The 22,610-nt window shown below is 48.0% G+C and overlaps 1 protein-coding gene across 2 annotated transcripts in view; it reads left to right on the top strand.

The window, feature by feature from the left end:
- LOC146036386 (connector enhancer of kinase suppressor of ras 2-like) overlaps window positions 1-22,610 on the top strand; it is a 410,449-nt gene that overhangs the window by 252,688 nt on the left and 135,151 nt on the right. For both annotated transcript variants that reach the window (XM_083160369.1, XM_083160368.1), the window contains exons 6-7: window positions 3,440-3,559; window positions 14,973-15,032. In XM_083160369.1, the coding sequence (XP_083016495.1) occupies window positions 3,440-3,559; window positions 14,973-15,032 (180 nt within the window). The remainder of the gene's footprint in view (window positions 1-3,439; window positions 3,560-14,972; window positions 15,033-22,610) is intronic.

Below are 22,610 nucleotides of genomic sequence, written 5' to 3'. Positions count from 1 at the left end.
CTTCTGACAGACACTAGAGGTATGGCAGTACCTCTAGTGTCTGTCTCCTCTAAGGCGGCGGCCATTTGGAGAGGCCGTCACCTTACATTTGTGCGGCCAGGCGCCTGCTGTGGTGATGGCTGCGGCAGTGTGTGCAAGATGCACACAGCCGGCCCAGCCAGAACATAGTCATACCGGCCTGGGAGTCATGTGGCACCCTGCCCCCCAGCCCAGCCCGCCCCTGCCCATCCGGGGGTGTCTTGTCCGGGGGGATGCCTGTGATAGCTGTCACCAAAGACATGGGGGAGGGGAGATTACAGCCTCCCCGTGTGGTCCGGTTATTGCTACATTCCCAAACCATACAGGGAGGCTTTTTTCTCCCCCTCCTCCTCTCCCCTCCCCCCAGGACAGGATACCCCCAGAAAGGACACCCCCAAGATCGGACACTAAAAGCTCCAGAATGCAGAGTTTGATGTCCGGTCCAGTGGTCCAGGGTATTGTCTAGGTCCGGGTTTTACCCATACCTGAAAACTTGGCCCTTCTAGTCTGCTTCTTAGACTAGATGCACTAAGCTTCAAAAGTTATAAAATGGAGAGTGAGGGCGGGATGTATTAACATACATTGCCGCCCCTTGCCACACCCCCGCCGCGATGCCAGCGCATATGTACTAACATATGTGGCTGGCATCGCGGTGCAGTGACGGAGGCCCCCCGCAATACCATGTACTCCTCTGCAGTGGTCTCCGGCGTCTCCTCATCCCCGGCTGTGACATGCTGCTGGGGGAGGAGGAGCAGCATGGAGGACGGAGAGGTTATCGCCAAAGGTGGCGATACCCTGCTCGCCGAAGACGGTGCAGCCGGGTTTTGGTAAATTTGAAAATGTGGTAAAACAGGGGTTTTACCACACTTTCATCTTTGTACATCCCGCCCAGAGAAACAGCCAGCCAATCAGCTCCTGTCTGATATTGTTCAAACACATTGGTCTGGATAATGCAGGTGTGACCGGACTATTTAAGGGCAAGGCTGCAGCAGCTGCATGAAATCGCACACACAGCTGCTGCGACCACAAACATTGCCGTCCTGTGTCTGTCCATGCAGCTATACTGCGCAGCCAGGGGGCAGTCAGTAACGTGTGAGCTCTTCACTGTATAGAAAAGCGCTCATACAATAGCGATGTGCGCACAGGGCGGGATCCAGAATGAGGGTCAGTCTTGAGCTGTGCTGTAACAATTGCTCCCAGGTGTAGCCGGGGGCGCCGGCACCAGGATACTACAACACTCTCTGGAGTCTGGGCTGCTGTATGGGCACTGCTGCATGATGCCACCATATGCACCCTGTGAGCCAGAAGCATGAACAATGTGATGAGCGATGGTGTGCCCCAAGAGCATCTGCCCTCAGTGTGGCGCTCTGCCCTCCCACGCCTAGTTACGGCACTGGGCGCCCCCCACATCCTACCGCCATAGCTAGGTTATAGTTTTGAAAAATGTTACTAAATTCTAAGTCATGTTGATTGGTAATATGGAGAACATTAATGTGATGGGTTTCACCAGGTGTTGGACCCTTGGTCTCTCCCTAGCACCTTGCCCTTGGCGTATATAGCCTAGCAGTATTAAAATGAAAAAGTAGAAACGTGTCCAGTTTGACATGAATTGTTCATGATTTTTTATACTTACTGTAAAAACAACTTGTTCTTTCTTCACCATCCATGTGGTCTTAGAGGGAGAGTATAATTGTGTGTCATCAACATTGACTTCAATTTTCTTTTAAAAACTCAACATTCTTATGTATGCCTACCAAGGCCAAACTCTGGAGTATCTCGGTAAATCTGGCAGCGATGACGCCCTTCTGTAGAAACGTATGGTAAAAGTACAGGAATCCCTAATCATAGTGGAACATCAAAGTCGCGGCAGGCATCTCACACCATATGGCGCAAAAACAATTACTGCACGAGGACACTACCCAAAATATGTGCCATTTACCTTTACAAGAAAAGTTTCTTTCTGCCCAAATGCAGAGCTGCAGATATATATACACATATATACACACACACATATATATATCTTCTGATATTCCATGACCAAATGTATACAGTAATACAGGTGTACGCCGGGACCGCTGCTGTGAGAGAATGGGCGCAGTACTCGCTCGCCATTCGCCCCAGTGTTAGTTTATTTAGATCACACAAGAAACTGCTCTGAATAACACACAAATCGGAGATTTTGGATGCAGAATAAACATCTATTTTTAGACTGTAGCAGTATTGTGTGAATTATTGAATATATGATGAATGATTAATGCTGTGGAGATCAGCGCTGTGCTGCACTTGCCTCCGCTGCTGAATCTCATGCTGGAAATGGAATTCCCCTTTCAGATCGCAGAAGAGGGGTCGGACCCGGGTTATTTATGCGATGTGAAAGATTCTCACCTTGCACAATGAAGGTGATTCAGACCTGATCACACGGCCGCTTATGTGCAGCTTCTAAACGGTGCTACATTGTTACTCTTGTTTCTCAGCAGTTACATTGTTTATCAGCAGTTTACTTTGTTTCTCTTGCTTCTCAGCAGTGTTACATTGTAAATCTTATTTACCAGAAGTATTACATTGTTTATCTTGTCTTTAAGCGTTGTTACATTGTTTTTCAGCAGTGTTACATTGTTGTTACATGAGTTCTCTTGTTTCTCAGCAGTTATACATTGTTTCTCAGTAGTGTTACATTGTTTCTCTTGTCTTTAAGCGTTGTTACATTGTTTATCAGCAGTGTTACATTGTTTATCTTGTTTACCAGAAGTATTACATTGTTTATCTTGTCTTTAAGCGTTGTTACATTGTTTCTCAGCAGTGTTACATTGTTGTTACATGAGTTCTCTTGTTTCTCAGCAGTTATACATTGTTTCTCAGTAGTGTTACATTGTTTCTCTTGTCTTTAAGCGTTGTTACATTGTTTCTCAGCAGTGTAACATTGTTGTTACATTAGTTCTCTTGTTTCTCAGCAGTTATACATTGTTTCTCAGTAGTGTTACATTGTTTCTCTTGTCTTTAAGCATTGTTACATTGTTTCTCAGCAGTGTAACATTGTTGTTACATGAGTTCTCTTGTTTATCAGCAGTTATACATTGTTTCTCAGCAGTGTTACATTGTTTATCTTGTTTACCAGAAGTGTTACATTGTTTCTTGTGTCTTTAAGTGTTGTTACATTGTTTCTCAGCAGTGTTACATTGTTTCTCTTATCTCTAAGTGTTGTTACATGAGTTCTCTTGTTTCTCAGCAGTTATACATTGTTTCTCAGAAGTATTACATTGGTTACCTTATTTTGTAGCATTGTTATGTTGTTTCTCTTTTTTTGCATTGTTACATTGTTTATCTGTATTTGAAGCAGTGTTACATCGTTTCTCTTGTTTTCCTGCAATGTTACATTGTTTCTCTTGTTACTTAGCAATGTTTCTCTCTCTTGTTTTTCTAGTGTAAAACGTTGTCTGGAATCTGTGATCACATCATTTCTCTGTCGTCTGACTCGTTGGTGTCACAATCTGCTCACCTGGAAGTCGTCCATCTAACCAACATCATGCCAAGCGAAGGACTGGTGAGTGGCACCTTGTGTTTTCTATATTCTAGTAGTCAGCAAAGAGCGCTACAGTAAGTGTTCCCCAAAATACTGATACCCAACAGTGTACCCCATAATGCTAATGCGGTAGAGTGTACCCTAGTATGCTGATGCCCTATTGTACCCAATAATGCTAATGCCCTATGGTGTACCCTTATAATGTTGCTGCCCCACAGTGTACCCCTGATGTTGCTGCCCCACAGTGTACCCCCTAATGCGAATGCGCTCGCCATGCTGTCTGAGTCCGGCCAGTCAGGATCCCGACTGTGGGAACCATATACCACACCTGGGTGGCAGAGCCTCTCCTGTTATACTGCCGTATACTCACTACTGTGGGACTGACCTCATCACACCTCACTGGAATCATTTATTCTTCTGTTTTACATGTTTTTCTACATTAAGGTACCTGGCAGCCAAGAGCCTCAGGAAGACTTATCTAGTATTACTCAGTTTGCTATTAGCAGACTGTAGTGATCATCCCCCACTTTTATAGACTGTCAGTCACAAGCTGCTTTTAAGCCTTCTTCAATAATTTCACCGTTACTCATTTCTAAGGGAAAAACAGTAACATTAAAAGCTTCATCTTTCCAGCAGTGAATTCAGATGTTTGTTACAAATCCATTTAGGAGAATCTGAAATGCTGAATATTCTTTAATATAACACCTTACATAACAATACCCCCAAACCCGGGTTATTGTCAGTGTCAGACCTTGGACTTTGGTGGAAAAGGGGGTTATAATTAGATGGAATAATGGGCACTAATAAGAACAAAGTTTATGTTAAATTCTCTGGGCCTGATTCAGAGGGGGGCTCAAATCCTGGTGCGGCTGCTTTGTACACAGCCGATGTGGGAAGATGCTGGTGTCACACATGCACCATAAGCAACACTGTGGCTGCTCAGAATGTCTGTCAGAACTAAGGGGGTTATTCAGATGTCTGTCAGAACTAAGGGGGTTATTCAGATGTCTGTCAGAACTAAGGGGGTTATTCAGATGTCTTTCAGAACTAAGGGGGTTATTCAGATGGCTGTCAGAACTAAGGGGGTTATTCAGATGTCTTTCAGAACTAAGGGGGTTATTCAGATGTCTGTCAGAACTAAGGGGGTTATTCAGATGTCTGTCAGAACTAAGGGGGTTATTCAGATGTCTGTCAGAACTAAGGGGGTTATTCAGATGGCTGTCAGAACTAAGGGGGTTATTCAGATGTCTGTCAGAACTAAGGGAGTTATGCAGATGTCTGTCAGAACTAAGGGGGTTATTCAGATGTCTGTCAGAACTAAGGGGGTTATTCAGATGTCTGTCAGAACTAATGGGGGTTATTCAGATGTCTGTCAGAACTAAGGGGGTTATTCAGACCTGATTGCTGCTGTGTTAATTAGCAGGGCCCTGTGATCAGGTTACCGCCCCCTGTGCGAGGCTGCGAAAGGCCATCAGAAATATATTGCAGGTTTGGAATTAGCTGCATATACATTCGCACCTTACTGACCATCGCATGATTTCCCGGGGTGCGTCTGTGCGTAGTCCCGTACCGTCTCTGTCTGTGCGATAGAAGCAATGCGATCGGAGTTGGAGCTGACGTCTCACACATGGGCGCACCTGTCCTGACACTCCCAGGAAACAGCCGGTTATCACCTCCAAATGCCTGCGCCCTGTCAGTCACCCTGCGCAACGCCATCAATCTATAAAGATGCAGCGTTTTATGGCAGGATGGCGTGCTATGACGGCGGGAGGATTCCCTAATTTACACCTCCCAGCACTACCATGCAGGGGAGGTGGCGCAGCACAGGGTACAACTGCCCTGCAATGTGCCTGCCAAAGTCTGTTGTCCCAACGCTAAAGTGAGGGACGGGCAGGACCTGTCTCCATTTACAGCGGCTGCATGTAACATCATACAGCCGCGGTCCCACCCCACCGAACAGTCAGTCACCACCACCCCATAAGCAAACGCATGGGGAGTTTCTAGTTGCCCAGAAACACCCTCCTCTTGGCAAGTGCCTTAAATTATGACAACAATAGCACTGGTATATAATATGATCAGCAGAGCTGCCACCACATCATGCAGTGTAAGGGACAGAGCGGAGCTGCCACCACATCATGCAGTGTAAGGGACAGAGCGGAGCTGCCACCACATCATGCAGTGTAAGGGACAGAGCAGAGCTGCCACCACATCATGCAGTGTAAGGGACAGAGCGGAGCTGCCACCACATCATGCAGTGTAAGGGACAGAGCGGAGCTGCCACCACATCATGCAGTGTAAGGGACAGAGCGGAGCTGCCACCACATCATACAGTGTAAGGGACAGAGCAGAGCTGCCACCACACCATGCAGTGTAAGGGACAGAGCGGAGCTGCCACCACATCATGCAGTGTAAGGGGCAGAGCAGAGCTGCCACCACATCATGCAGTGTAAGGGACAGAGCGGAGCTGCCACCACATCATACAGTGTAAGGGACAGAGCAGAGCTGCCACCACACCATGCAGTGTAAGGGACAGAGTGGAGCTGCCACCACATCATGCAGTGTAAGGGGCAGAGCAGAGCTGCCACCACATCATGCAGTGTAAGGGGCAGAGCTGCCACCACATCATGCAGTGTAAGGGACAGAGCGGAGCTGCCACCACATCATGCAGTGTAAGGGACAGAGCAGAGCTGCCACCACATCATACAGTGTAAGGGACAGAGCGGAGCTGCCACCACACCATGCAGTGTAAGGGACAGAGCGGAGCTGCTGCACATGCTAAGTGTACCAGCTTCTTCTACCACATTTACTGTATGTGAGCCCTCAAACATCACAATGGACCAGAGAGCAGCTGCCAGGAGGAAGAGACAGGAGCCTTAACCATGAAGTGGGATATTGTAATTTTTAAAAGTGCAGTACTGGTTCTATTACTGTATGTGTGGATCTTAGCCCTCAAACATCACAATGGACTAGAGAGTAGCTGCCAGGAGGAAGAGACAGGAGTCTTACCCTGAAGTGGGAGATTGTGATCTTAGAAAGTGCAGCGCTTGTTCTATTATGTTTCTGTATTTGTATTTTATATGTTTAACCATTTCCTGACCGCTTATCTTATTTAAATGTTTGATACAGCCTACACCAGGCATGTCCAAACTGTGGCCCTCCAGTTATTGTGAAACTACACACCCCAGCATGCCTTGCCATACTTTTAGCAATCCCAAATAGTAAAACTGTGGCAAGGCATGATGGGACTTGTAGTTTTATAACAGCGATTATGCCCACTGTGTATGGTGCCCGATGATGGGGAAAACTGCTGAGCTCAGAACATACACACTGAGAGTTTATCCCCCTGTCCTGCGATTTTCCCTTTGCTGCTACGGAAAACCTTCCTCTCCGTGCTCATCAGCTGGTGTAATACCTTCAGATGAGTGGTGGCCGGCAGCAATGATGTGGTAGCACACAGCAGCAGCGCTGCCCCGTACACACTGGGTGACTACTCAGACGATTAAACTGAGCGGCTTTCAGGTGAAAGTGACCGGTGTGTACAGGGCTCTATACTGTAATTATATGTAAGAAGTGAAAGCAGAGATGCTGGGATGCGGCTTCATTCGCACAGGAACTACTAACAGGCACAATGCCACAGATGACGCACAGCCGGCGTGGTGAGAACCCGCAGCATCGTATTTCTTCCAGGTGCAGTCGCGCATTATATCGTACACTGCATCTAACAGAGAAGTTTTGCTGCTTCCAGTTATGTGAATAAGGCACGCGTTCTAAGCTAGAGAAACGTGTCTGAGTTGCCCAGGACCCGGGGCCTTATTCTAGTTCACTCTTTCTGACAAAATCCTTCTTAGATGGACAAAACCATGTGCACTGCAGGTGGGGCAGATGTAACTTGTGCAGAGAGAATTAGATTTGGGTGGGGTTTTACTTCAAAGTGAGATCTATATTGCAGTTTAAAAATAAAGCAGTCAGTATTTACCCTGCACAGAAACAAAATAACTCACCCAAATCTAATTCTCTCTGCACATTTTACATCTGCCCCACCTGCCGTGCACATGGTTTTGTCCATCTAAGAAGGATTTTGTCAGAAATAGTGAACTAGAATAAGGCCCCCAGTGCGCTTACAGGGGCTATTTGCCGCAATTTGAACATGTATGAGGACACAACTGACATACTGTATACGCCATTGAATGTATCTACTGTAAAACCAACTATGGAGTCTGAGGTTATGTCTCACTGGGGAGGAATAAAAGGAAATATGTTCTGTTCTCTATCACATTATTACTGTAGGTTTTTAATATTTTGTTTAGTTTATTTGACAGTATCAGTGAAAGCCGCCCGGCTCCAGCCGTTCCGTGGGGACGGAGATATAATATTTGTATTGTTTTTTATGAAATGTAACAGTGACGGGGCCGGTATCTGGAATCTGATTGTTAGCGCCTTGGGCTTCGTCGCGTCATAAAACCACATAACGGAATCCAGACATAAACTCTTGTCCGCATACAGCAGAGAGTCATTAGGAGAGCTCAGTTTTCAGAGGTGCAGTGAAAGGACCGATATAGGCCGGGATAAGAGGCTTCTAATCCCATAACGGCTGCAGATACCGGCCTTGTAACTACCCAACTCGCGTTAAACAATCTGGAGTAATACTGTGACTGTACGTGCGCTGGACGGACGCTTACCGCCTGATGCTCTGTATTCACATACAGAAACATTTCCCCACTGTGTCCCGGAACGCTTGCTCCAGTCCTTTCCTGTCTGTAAAATCTCCCTCCCCGGTGTTAGCTGGCAACCTGAAGACCCCCATACACTAGTGCGATATGTCCACTTATTATGCGATTCCGTGACGGCTCGCAATAAAAGGTGACACCCTGAATGTCTTGTTTACCTGCAGTTGCGATGTGAAGTGCGTTCCTGTGCAATGTATCTTGGGGTTTGTTCTGGAATTTGCAGCCTTGTGAGTCCACCAAACCCTGCCCGAAGAATGTAGAGCCCCCCCCACTCCCCCCCCCCCCCGTCTTCGCAGCATGTGCTCGCATGCAGGGCCTGCCAATGGATGTTTAATATGATGATTTCAGCTGCCCGTCGCCAGTGCAGATGTCACGGACAGATTACCATGCAATAGTGGGTGTTCCCATGGTCACCGCGACTGTCCACCACTGCCCCACGCCACGCCCCCCCAGCAAACAAACTGTTAGCTGTGGCCGCATGGACCCAGCGTATGCAAATGCGCAGAAATTACCCTGCACATGCTCATACGCCAAACATCGGTCCCCAGATACTGACTCTAGAACTCTGGTGTCAGGTAACATGATCCGAGAGATACAGTAACCAGATACTGCTGATAGAACTCTGGTGTCAGGTAACATGGTCCTAGAGATACAGTAACCAGATACTGACTATAGAACTCTGGTGTCAGGTAACATGGTCCTAGAGATACAGTAACCAGATACTGACGATAGAACTCTGGTGTCAGGTAACATGGTCCTAGAGATACAGTAACCAGATACTGACTGTAGAACTCTGGTGTCAGGTAACATGGTCCTAGAGACACCGTAACCAGATACTGACTATAGAACTCTGGTGTCAGGTAACATGGTCCTAGAGATACAGTAACCAGATACTGACTATAGAACTCTGGTGTCAGGTAACATGGTCCTAGAGATACAGTAACCAGATACTGACTATAGAACTCTGGTGTCAGGTAACATGGTCCTAGAGATACAGTAACCAGATACTGACGATAGAACTCTGGTGTCAGGTAACATCGTCCTAGAGATACCGTAACCAGATACTGACGATAGAACTCTGGTGTCAGGTAACATGGTCCTAGAGATACAGTAACCAGATACTGACGATGGAACTCTGGTGTCAGGTAACATGGTCCTAGAGATACAGTAACCAGATACTGACTATAGAACTCTGGTGTCAGGTAACATGGTCCTAGAGATACCGTAACCAGATACTGACGATAGAACTCTGGTGTCAGGTAACATGGTCCTAGAGATACAGTAACCAGATACTGACGATGGAACTCTGGTGTCAGGTAACATGGTCCTAGAGATACAGTAACCAGATACTGACTATAGAACTCTGGTGTCAGGTAACATGGTCCTAGAGATACCGTAACCAGATACTGACGATAGAACTCTGGTGTCAGGTAACATGGTCCTAGAGATACAGTAACCAGATACTGATGATACAACTCTGGTGTCAGGTAACATGGTCCTAGAGATACCGTAACCAGATACTGACGATGGAACTCTGGTGTCAGGTAACATGGTCCTAGAGATACCGTAACCAGATACTGACGATGGAACTCTGGTGTCAGGTAACATGGTCCTAGAGATACCGTAACCAGATACTGACTATAGAACTCTGGTGTCAGGTAACATGGGAGGTTATTCTGATCGTAGCGGCCAAACGTGCGTACGTTCGCTATTAACGTACGCTATCCGTACGCGGCCGTTGGGGTTAAGTCCACCCACAAATCAGCCGCATACGTACGGCCAGAAACAACGTCGAAGGGGAGTGGCGTACAATTGAGCGTACGCCAACGTACACGGACGGACCAGCCCTTACACTCCGACAACTGGCGTACAATTGAGCGTACACCACCGTTTACGGACGTCTCTCGTCCGTCTTCCCACCGACTTCTTGCGGAAATCTGAGCGTACGCCAGCTTGCACGGACGGGTCCCTATTGTTTTCAATAGAAAACTCAGCTTATGTCACCGCTCGTGAGAGTGAGCGTACGTCCGTGTACGCTGGCATACCCTTCATATATATGGCCCTGCAAATCTTGCCTTTCAACTATAATTATGAAAATTAATTAATTGATTGAATTAATTAATGTGCAAAATAGTGGTCATGGGCTTAAAACATTGCTGAAACATCCTTTGTAGGTGTTAGATGTGGTTTATGTTATTGTATCATAAATACAAAACCTATGTTTGTATTAGAGTGAACACGTTGACACATGTCGACTTGTGTAGATTGAGTGTGCTACTGTGTAAAGTCTATGAAAGCACGTAGTGAATGTGTATAACTGTTTAACAAATACCTACCATAGCATATATAAGCAGGTCTTAAAAAGATTCTTACCTTAAATTAAACAAACCTTTAAATGTAGAGAAGTATAGAAAGATAAGCTTCCAATGTGTTTGCGTGCTGCATGTGTGGCTTGCAGGTAGTGAAATCATGGTTTGGACTTAATAGACTGCAGCATTGCTTATTACATTCAGGTGTATGTGTTTGAGTAGTAATCAGCGTAAATTAGCAAACCCAGGCGCACGCTGGCATGCGGTATCTGTAGGGGTGGTCTGAGGTGGCGGTTGGCGGCCGCCTGTTTTGTGTCCGAAACGAACGGTGCTTTAGGCGATCGTGCGGTAGTAGCACCGCTCATTTTTGGTGCACACCCCCGTGTACGCCCATATTTACGCCCATTTTCCCTCATTATTTCGGCCGCTCCCCTCAACACGCCCCTATGCCGCCCCCAATGCCCGTACTCTCGCCTACAGGTTTTTTCGCACGGAGAGACCCGTCCGTAAGCGTTGTGGAGTGTTCGCGCCTGCGCATTAGTGAATGTACGCATGAGCAGATCATGAAAAACCCCGGAACGTACGCGTACGGCCCGGCCGCACCAACCAGAATAAGGCCCATGGTCCTAGAGATACAGTAACCAGATACTGACTATAGAACTCTGGTGTCAGGTAACATGGTCCTAGAGATACCGTAACCAGATACTGACGATAGAACTCTGGTGTCAGGTAACATGGTCCTAGAGATACCGTAACCAGATACTGACTATAGAACTCTGGTGTCAGGTAACATGGTCCTAGAGATACCGTAACCAGATACTGACTATAGAACTCTGGTGTCAGGTTACATGGTCCTAGAGATACAGTAACCAGATACTGACTATAGAACTCTGGTGTCAGGTAACATGGTCCTAGAGATACCGTAACCAGATACTGACTATAGAACTCTGGTGTCAGGTAACATGGTCCTAGAGATACCGTAACCAGATACTGACTATAGAACTCTGGTGTCAGGTTACATGGTCCTAGAGATACCGTAACCAGATATTGACTATAGAACTCTGGTGTCAGGTATCTGCAGAGACAACATGGTCCTGAGATACTGTAGGTGCCTTATACTCTGTGCGAGAGGGGTTCTATACTGCAACTCACCCTGAATCAGGCCTACAGACCCCAATGTACTGTATTCCACCTTCACTATTCCATGACGACGCGTTTGCACATGCGTGTATAGAGTATTCGCATGTGCAGACTGCTGTGGTGTTTTCAAGGAAAGGAGAGGGGAGGACAGGGGGCAGCATTGGGGGAACGCCCAGCATTTTATGAGAACACAGATGACGGGGGGCGATCAGCTGACATCACATGACATCAGAGCTACTGTATCCCAATGATCAGCTGACATCACATGACGTCAGAGCTAGCCCAATGATCAGCTGACATCACATGACGTCAGAGCTACTGTATCCCAATGATCAGCTGACATCACATGACGTCAGAGCTAGCCCAATGATCAGCTGACATCACATGACGTCAGAGCTAGCCCAATGATCAGCTGACATCACATGAAGTCAGAGCTACTGTATCCCAATGATCAGCTGACATCACATGACGTCAGAGCTACTGTAGCCCAATGATCAGCTGACATCACATGAAGTCAGAGCTACTGTATCCCAATGATCACCTGACATCACATGACGTCCGAGCTAGCCCAATGATCAGCTGACATCACATGACGTCAGAGCTACTGTATCCCAATGATCAGCTGACATCACATGACGTCCGAGCTAGCCCAATGATCAGCTGACATCACATGACGTCAGAGCTACTGTATCCCAATGATCAGCTGACATCACATGACGTCAGAGCTAGCCCAATGATCAGCTGACATCACATGACGTCAGAGCTAGCCCAATGATCAGCTGACATCACATGAAGTCAGAGCTACTGTATCCCAATGATCAGCTGACATCACATGACGTCAGAGCTACTGTAGCCCAATGATCAGCTGACATCACATGAAGTCAGAGCTACTGTATCCCAATGATCACCTGACATCACATGACGTCAGAGCTAGCCCAATGATCAGCTGACATCACATGACGTCAGAGCTACTGTATCCCAATGATCAGCTGACATCACATGACGTCAGACCTAGCCCAATGATCAGCTGACATCACATGACGTCAGAGCTAACCCAATGATCAGCTGACATCACATGACGTCAGAGCTACTGTAGCCCAATGATCAGCTGACATCACATGACGTCAGAGCTAGCCCAATGATCAGCTGACATCACATGAAGTCAGAGCTACTGTAGCCCAATGATCAGCTGACATCACATGACGTCAGAGCTAGCCCAATGATCAGCTGACATCACATGATGTCAGAGCTACTGTAGCCCAATGATCAGCTGACATCACATGACATCAGAGCTAGCCCAATTTTCGGTGATCAGCGGCAGGAATAAAAGCCGGTTTAGAATTACTTTTTATAAAAATCATTTGATGGTCGGTGGCTATCGAATGTTCTCTCTCCCCTTCAGCCGCATGCCAGGGTGTGTGTTCTCGTACATATCCCCTCGTATCTAAGCGAGGGGATGTCTAGAATACGCAGCCTAGTGAGCAGAATCTGAATCAGCCCCTTAGTTCCACTTATGTGGAAATGTAAAAACAACACAAAGATGATATTTGTTGCGCTGTATGTGCGTCCGCATCCTCGCAGCCCCAGGGCATGTTACAGCGACGTGGTCAGGGACTCTGCTGGTCTCTCACTTGCATTGGACGACATGTAAATGGTTTTGGCCCTTTGCTAGGAACCTGTAGAATATGATGAAATCAGAGACATTTTCCAGCGTTCTGCACAAATGTGGCAGAAACATCTCCAATAAACATTCAGGTGGAAGCTATGAAACCACGCAGGATAATTCTTTTCCTCTCATCTCACTTGTTCCCCGTCCTCCTCAGTAACGGCAGCGCGTGTTATCCTGATTACAGAGGGAGGGTGGTAAACCCCATAAAGGCAGGAGCTGACGTATCGCGTCACATAAGATACCGTATCGCAATACATGAGGATGACGTCTTATTGTAGTAATATATATATATATATATATATATATATATATATATATAGTTCCAGATTGAGCAGCACTTCCTCAACAGCTCACAGAAGGAGAGGGTGCCATCCAATACCTTCAAAGGGTTTAGTAGATACGTCCAGATGGCGGCACTCACCAAATAACTTCTCACAGAGGCAGTATGTTGTTTATCAACGTTTCGAACCTTTTAATGACGGTTCTTCATCAGGATACAAATACACAATGCATACAAAACAATATTTATACACACCCCAATCCCCCCTACACCAATCACCAACCTTTGATATTGGCACCATTCAGCCGTCCACGGACACCAGCGTGACCCGCGCACAAATTGTGCATCATCACGTCTGCGCCGGTCCGGCGTCATGACGCTAGAAACAATCCATGTTGCCAAGGCAACCATACAAGCGACGCCAGTGGTTACCATGGATGCTGTACTTCGCGTCTACCTGCGGCCGCCGCGAGGACGCGATCAGCTCAATATAGCGTCATCACGTCCCTTCACAGCCAGCCCCCAGTTCAACCGCAGTACGCCCATGTTACCATGGCGACGCTGTATACAGGAATATGACTCCACCATATATAGGCACGTTGTACTGATAAATACAGAAAATATAAAAAAGTGAAAAAAACACTAATTTCAATATACAAGAAAAAATAATATAAATGACAACATAGAAAAGCATACTGTACAATAAAACAAAATAAAATGAAACAAAATAAAAGACGGCACTGAAACTATGGAAGCATCAGAAACATTATTTCATAATACGCGTATTGGCATAATGCAACAAAATTTTCAGCTCAAGGTTCATTAATTGAATTAGACCGATCAATACGTCTGATAGGAAGAATACTTAAAGGAAGCAATGCAATCCTTTAAATTCATTTAAACCCCGAGGGGCCATCAAAGGTTGGTGATTGGTGTAGGGGGGATTGGGGTGTGTATAAATATTGTTTTGTATGCATTGTGTATTTGTATCCTGATGAAGAACCGTCATTAAAAGGTTCAAAACGTTGATAAACAACATACTGCCTCTGTGAGAAGTTATTTGGTGAGTGCCGCCGTCTGGACGTATATATATATATATATATATACTGTATATATATATCCATATCATTATAACATTCATGGTAAGGAGACCGCACTCCAGTATCAGGGGTGGCACAGGGTAGGGGGTGCGTCTGCTGCAGGGCACCACAGAGTCAGTATGGAACAGTATCATCCCATTATAGCCCTCCTGTATGTTACTGTATCTGTATGGTGCACCCACTGACCTACGGAAATGTCTCTGTTTCAGGGTATGTACATCAAATCCACATATGACGGTCTGCATGTCATCACTGGGACCACGGAAAACGTGAGTATATACAGACACCTTTATATATCCATCTGTATATACCGGAGATAGGCATTTGTTATATAGGTCCTTGTCCAAGTGGTGTCTGGATTTATATATGGCCATTCCGCACATTACAGGCAACAGCAGCTTCTGCACAAGTCAGTCCTCTACTGATATATGTATATAATAATATAAAATGCAGATATATATATATATATATATATATATTGATTATATCAGACATCTATGGGAAAGGGGTTACTGCTGAATCTAGCACACAGCGCCCTAGGAACTGGCCTATGGCTGCACCGCAGGGGATCGATCACTTGATGATTTATTTATTTATTTTCACTTTCATTTTTTGTTTTTTATTGTTGTTATAGCAACTACCTCCTCGGGTTCCTAGAACAAATAATGATGGAGGGGAGGGGGGCTGACTGCCTGGGGTAGAGACTACCTGTGATGGAGGGGGGCGGACTTCCTGGGGTAGAGACTACCTATGAGTAAGGGGGCGGACTTCCTGGGGTAGAGACTACCTATTACGGAGGGGGGGTGGGGGTGACTGCCTGGGGTAGAGACTTCGGTACTTGTTTCCTAGCACGGCCACAATCGCGGGCATCGTGTGTCATTTTCAGTGGTATGCCCCCGATTTTCCCATTGAAATGCATTGAAAACAGTGAAAATCGTGTCGGTCGCGTCGTATGCGGCTAAAAAAGGCTTAAATGGTGCAGACGCGATGCCCACGATTTCCCCATAGGAAACAATGTTAAATGGCTCAATGTACCCGCGATGCCCCCGATTTCCCATAGGGAACAATGTTAAATTACTCAATTTCACCAAATCATCATAGGGACCAATGGTAAATGGCCCAGAAACCCCCCAAAACACCCCTGAACAGTGAAATTTCCCCCCAAAAGTATTTTACGCCACCCCACGATCAACGCGAACCCGAAGCGTGGCGAGCGCAGCGAGCCCGCGAGGGGCGGCGGTACGCGTCCTCCGACCTTTTCATACCCCCACTATCCACGTCGGCGTGGAGTTGAGAATAGAATAGTGTGGCGAGCGCAGCGAGCCACCGAGCCTGAAGCGTGGCGAGCGTACGTGGATACCTTCACAGGTAAACGCGTCCCTTCGCGGGCTTCACAGGTATCCGCGACCCCTCGCGGGGCTCGCTGCGCTCGCCACGCTTCGGGCTCGGTGGCTCGCTGCGCTCGCCACACTATTCTATTCTCAACTCCACGCCGACGTGGATAGTGGGGGTATGAAAAGGTCGGAGGACGCGTACCGCCGCCCCTCGCAGGCTCGCTGCGCTCGCCGCGCTTCGGGTTCGCGTTGATCGTGGGGTGGCGTAAAAAACTTTTGGGGGGACATTTCACTGTTCAGGGGTGTTTTGGGGGGTTTCTGGGCCATTTACCATTGTTTCCTATGGGAAATCGGGGGCATCGCGGCTAAATTGAGGCATTTAACATTGTTCCCTATGGGGAAATCGCGGGCATCGCACCCGATTTTTTAGTGCATGCGATTGCCGCGATGCCCCCGATTTTCCCTTACGATGCCCACGATCATGATCATTGTGGCCGTGCTAGGAAACAAGTACCGAGACTTCCTATGAGGGGGGGGGGGGGGGGGCTGACTGCCTGGGGTAGAGACTACCTATGCGGGAGGGGGGCTGACTGCCTGGGGTAGAGACTACCTATGCAGGAGGGGGGCGGACTGCCTGGGGTAGAGACTTTCTATGAGGGAGGGGGGGCTGACTGCCTGGGGTAGAGACTTCCTATGAGGGAGGGGGGGCTGACTGCCTGGGGTAGAGACTACCTATTACGGAGGGGGGGGGGCTGACTGCCTGGGGTAGAGACTTCCTATGAGGGAGGGGGGCTGACTGCCTGGGGTAGAGACTACCTATGCGGGAGGGGGGCTGACTGCCTGGGGTAGAGACTACCTGTGATGGAGGGGGGCGGACTTCCTGGGGTAGAGACTACCTATAAGGGAGGGGGCGGACTTCCTGGGGTAGAGACTACCTATGAGTAAGGGGGCGGACTTCCTGGGGTAGAGACTACCTATTACAGAGGGGGGGGGGTGGGGGTGACTGCCTGGGGTAGAGACTTCCTATGAGGGAGTGGGGGCTGACTGCCTGGGGTAGAGACTTCCTATGCGGGAGGGGGGCTGACTGCCTGGGGTAGAGACTACCTATGCGGGAGGGGGGCTGACTGCCTGGGGTAGAGACTACCTATGCGGGAGGGGGGCTGACTGCCTGGGGTAGAGACTACCTATGAGGGAGGGGGGTGGACTGCCTGGGGTAGAGACTTCCTATGAGGGAGGGGGGGCTGACTGCCTGGGGTAGAGACTACCTATGCGGGAGGGGGGCTGACTGCCTGGGGTAGAGACTACCTATGCGGTAGGGGGGCTGACTGCCTGGGGTAGAGACTACCTGTGATGGAGGGGGGCGGACTTCCTGGGGTAGAGACTACCTATGAGGGAGGGGGCGGACTTCCTGGGGTAGAGACTACCTATGAGGGAGGGGGCGGACTTCCTGGGGTAGAGGCTACCTATGATGGAGGGGGGGCTGACTGCCTGGGGTAGAGACTACCTATGAGGGAGGGTGGCTGACTGCCTGGGGTAGAAACTACCTATGAGGGAGGGGGGCTGACTGTCTGGGGTAGAGACTACCTATTACGGAGGGGGGGGGGCTGACTGTCTGGGGTAGAGACTACCTGTGATGGAAGGGGGCGGACTTCCTGGGGTAGAGACTACCTATGATGGAGGGGTGGCTGACTGCCTGGGGTAGAGACTACCTGTGAGGGAGGGGGGCTGACTGCCTGGGATAGAGACTACCTATTATGGAGGGAGGGGGGCTGACTGCCTGGGGTAGAGACTACCTATGCGGGTGGGGGGCTGACTGCCTGGGGTAGAGACTACCTATGCGGGAGGGGGGCTGACTGCCTGGGGTAGAGACTACCTATGCGGGAGGGGGGCTGACTGCCTGGGGTAGAGACTACCTATGCGGGAGGGGGGCTGACTGCCTGGGGTAGAGACTACCTATGCGGGAGGGGGGCTGACTGCCTGGGGTAGAGACTACCTATGCGGGAGGGGGGCTGACTGTCTGGGGTCTGCATTTGCACTCGCTGAATATGTTACAGTTATTGCTGCACATTACCCATTTCTCTTCCTTTCATTTCCTAATGACCTACATAACCTGGCCAATGGGCAGCCAGTCCCTGTGTCTATTTTACCTAGCAACCAATCAGATTATAGTGGTCAATTAGAAAATGATAGACAGTCTCTGGTTGCTGTGGGCAACAGCACCTCTTTTCACTTTTAGAAGCTTCAGTAAATGTACCATTTAAGATGACACAATCTCTTGGACACGTGTGCCACCACCCTGCTCCGTACGCCCATCCTGTACGTGGTACACCGCTCTCCATGTAGGAAATACAATAATGATTGGAATATTTTCGAATCAATGTTTGGTGATTATAAATACCCAATGACCTTGTCCCCCAAACGTTTTATTTGTACCCGGCAATATGAGCCCCCCGCTGTAGTCTGCCCTACATTACACCAAAGACACTTCATTAAATCTCCGATTATACTTTGCAGACGGGAACTTAAAACGCTGCATCCAAAACTTCTTACAATTTGCCGCTCTATGAATTTCAATTATAACACAGCCCCGGGGGGATTCCATTAATACAAATGCAGCGCACTTCCAGTGAAAGCGTTGGGCTTAGGTCTGTAAACATTGGGTTCAGGAATTTTATTTATGGAGAAAAACATTAGTGTGAGGTTTCAGCAGCCGGAATTGGCGGTTTCTTTGGATATTTGTTGAAGGTAATGACAATAATTTGGTTCTTCGAAGAATCTGGGTGTTGGTAAATACAAGACGCTTTGGGGGAAATTTACCAATATGAAAAACCTAGTTTTTCGTATTGGTATTTTCCCTACGACTGCATACGACTGTTTAAGTCGTATGCAAAGTCGTGTTCCGGAGGATCAGTTAAGGTGCCCATACACGTTACAATTATTGTATACAATATTGTATACAATATCGCATCTCATCCGATCTCGGTTTTGCGATGACATCAAATTAGATGAGATCTAGTACAAAAAGTACGTGCTGCACATACTTTTTGTACTAGATCTCATCTCATCTGATGTCATCGCAAAACTGAGATCGGATGAGATGCGATATTGTATACAATATTGTATACAATAATTGTAACGTGTATGGGCACCTTAACAAAGCAGTCAGATACGACTGCTTTGTAACCCTCCGATGGTGTAATGATTCGTATTAGCGGCCGTATATACGGCCGCTAATACGAATTATTTCTAGCAGTCTGCACGGATCAGTCAGATCCGTGCAGGCTGCAATGTGTAAAAAAAAAATAGAAAAATAAATAAATTAAAAAAAAAACGGCGTGGGGTCCCCCCCACAGCCGAAACCAGCACCAGGCTGACAGAGGCTGGAGCCGGTAATTAAAAATCAGGGAACCCGACAAATAGGGTTTCCCCGATTTTTAACAACCAGCCCCAGGCTCCTGCTCTGGGGCTGGTTCCCAAAATACGGGGGACAAAATGACTAGGGGTCCCCCGTATTTTAAGAACCAGCCCCAGGCAAAACCAGCCAGCAGGGTAATGCCACAGCCGGGGGGAGACTTTTTATGCAAGTCCCCCCGGCCAAAGCATTAACCCTACCGACCAGTCAGCCTGGCCAGGGGCCCTGGGGGAGTGGGGACCCCCCCAATAAAGGGGTCCCCCCCCTCCAGGACTTACCTGACCAGGCTGAAGCCTGGTGCTGTCCTCGATGCCCCTGGGCGGTGGGCATCGAGCTGATGGTTTGGTGTAAAAAATAGAATAAAAACCATTGTCTTTTACTGGTGAACTATGAGTCCCAGCAAGCCTCCCCCGCAAGCTGGGACTTGGAGAACCACAAGTCCCAGCCTGCGGGGCATTAAAGGGCCCGCTGGGTCTTGTAGTTCCACAGTAAAAGAAAGAGTTAAATAAACACACTGACACACGTGAAAAATAAAAGTTTAATACATAAATAACACATACATACTGATACTTACCTTTCTTGATCCCGTAGGTAGCCCTGGTCCTGATGTCCTGTGTCGTCCATGTCGGCTGTTTGCGTCGTCCTCCAGGTCCATGTCGACGGTCCGTGTCGTCCTCCAGGTCCATGGCGGTGTCCGGGTCCGAAGAAATCCATGTTGGAGCTGTGGAAGGAAATCCTACTCACCTGTTCCTGCGCTGAAGAAGTCTTCTCTTGATCCGACGTAGTCCAGGTAATCTTCCTGCTGTCGCCGGTCCCCGCTGTCTGCGCTGTCTCTGCATCGCGCTGAGGAGAGATGCTGAAGTTTCATATTCGGCGCCTCTCCTCAGACTGAATTCTATTGGCCGCCTAGCAGGCCAATCAGGAGCCGACTTTCTCGGCTCCTGATTGGCCTGCTAGGCGGCCAATAGAATTCAGTCTGAGGAGAGGCGCCGAATATGAAACTTCAGCATCTCTCCTCAGCGCGATGCAGAGACAGCGCAGACAGCGGGGACCGGCGACAGCTGTGAAGATTACCTGGACTACGTCGGATCAAGAGAAGACTTCTTCAGCGCAGGAACAGGTGAGTAGGATTTCCTTCCACAGCTCCAACATGGATTTCTTCGGACCCGGACACCGCCATGGACCTGGAGGACGACACGGACCGTCGACATGGACCTGGAGGACGACGCAAACAGCCGACATGGACGACACAGGACATCAGGACCAGGGCTACCTACGGGATCAAGAAAGGTAAGTATCAGTATGTATGTGTTATTTATGTATTAAACTTTTATTTTTCACGTGTGTCAGTGTGTTTATTTAACTCTTTCTTTTACTGTGGAACTACAAGACCCAGCGGGCCCTTTAATGCCCCGCAGGCTGGGACTTGTGGTTCTCCAAGTCCCAGCTTGCGGGGGAGGCTTGCTGGGACTCATAGTTCACCAGTAAAAGACAATGGTTTTTATTCTATTTTTTACACCAAACCATCAGCTCGATGCCCACCGCCCAGGGGCATCGAGGACAGCACCAGGCTTCAGCCTGGTCAGGTAAGTCCTGGAGGGGGGGGACCCCTTTATTGGGGGGGTCCCCACTCCCCCAGGGCCCCTGGCCAGGCTGACTGGTCGGTAGGGTTAATGCTTTGGCCGGGGGGACTTGCATAAAAAGTCTCCCCCCGGCTGTGGCATTACCCTGCTGGCTGGTTTTGCCTAGGGCTGGTTCTTAAAATACGGGGGACCCCTAGTCATTTTGTCCCCCGTATTTTGGGAACCAGCCCCAGAGCAGGAGCCTGGGGCTGGTTGTTAAAAATCGGGGAAACCCTATTTGTCGGGTTCCCTGATTTTTAATTACCGGCTCCAGCCTCTGTCAGCCTGGTGCTGGTTTCGGCTGTGGGGGGGACCCCACGCCGTTTTTTTTTTTTATTTATTTAATTTTTCTATTTTTTTACACCGAAGCCTGCACGGATCTGACTGATCCGTGCAGGCAAAAACGCAAATACGACATGAAAATGGTGTTCTATTTTCCTGTCGTATTTGCGTGGGTGTTTTACACCACTAAGCAGCCGTATTATCCATACGGCTGCTTAGTAAATCAGAAACCACCATTCTTTTGAATGGTGATTTCTGTCGTATTCTATCGATGGTGTAGACATTCGTATTTGTAAATACAAATACGAATGTTCCATCTTTAGGACTACGAATTGTTGTATTTTTGGGATTGTAAATCCCGAAAATACAAATTCGTAAAAAAAAGGTGTATTTCTCCCTACGAATACACCTTTTTTCTACGAATCCATTTTGGTAAATGTCCCCCTTTATATCGTCCAATTATCCTTCCCGATTACATGTATTTATCCCACAAAAGACACTGTTGTACTTGGCAGCATTTACAAATCATTTGCAGGCAATTCGCAGCACCACCCGGGCGCGCTTTACTAGTGCGCCGCCGCTGCATGCGAGTGGGCAATGTGCAAAGCCGCCTTGGCGTGCCAGCATCTCTACACAGGAGGCAACTGTGGACCTTCACTAGAAGGACTGGACAGTGAGTATTGGTGGCAGTGAGGCGTTGGCAGGGGCATTAGATTGAAAATTTGCCTAAGGTGCCTAGAAGCCTTACACCAGCCTTGGTTGTGACACCATAAGGGTCCACAAATTAAGTAAAAAAAAAAAAACTTCTACCCTAATAAAAACCTTCTACCCATTATTAAATCAATAACATCGCAAATTCATGAAACACATTTATGGTCAGTTAACATAGTTGTTGTGTGAGTTCTGTTCGGGTATAATCGGGAGATTATGCCAGTGATGTCACCGTTTAACTGATTACAGTTTCAGCTTTTTGACCTTCGTCAGTTCCCTTCTGAGCCTGGTCCTGGGAACGCTTCAGCTGCCTCTTAATGAGTGCGGCTATCCCATTTTGTGGTTTGAAAGTGTTCATCCACTCCAATGGCGCACCCGACACTTGAATTCCCCCCCGTAGAGGTGAGGAGCAGGGTTAGCCTTTTATTATATAGGATGAAGGTGGGGAGTTAAAGACTCTCTATAGTAAGCATATACGCTGCAGCA

This window comes from Crinia signifera, chromosome 9, assembly GCF_055691185.1.
Source record: "Crinia signifera chromosome 9, ASM5569118v1, whole genome shotgun sequence".
Classification (NCBI taxonomy): domain Eukaryota; kingdom Metazoa; phylum Chordata; class Amphibia; order Anura; family Myobatrachidae; genus Crinia; species Crinia signifera.
This window is presented reverse-complemented; position numbering and strand designations above follow the sequence as displayed.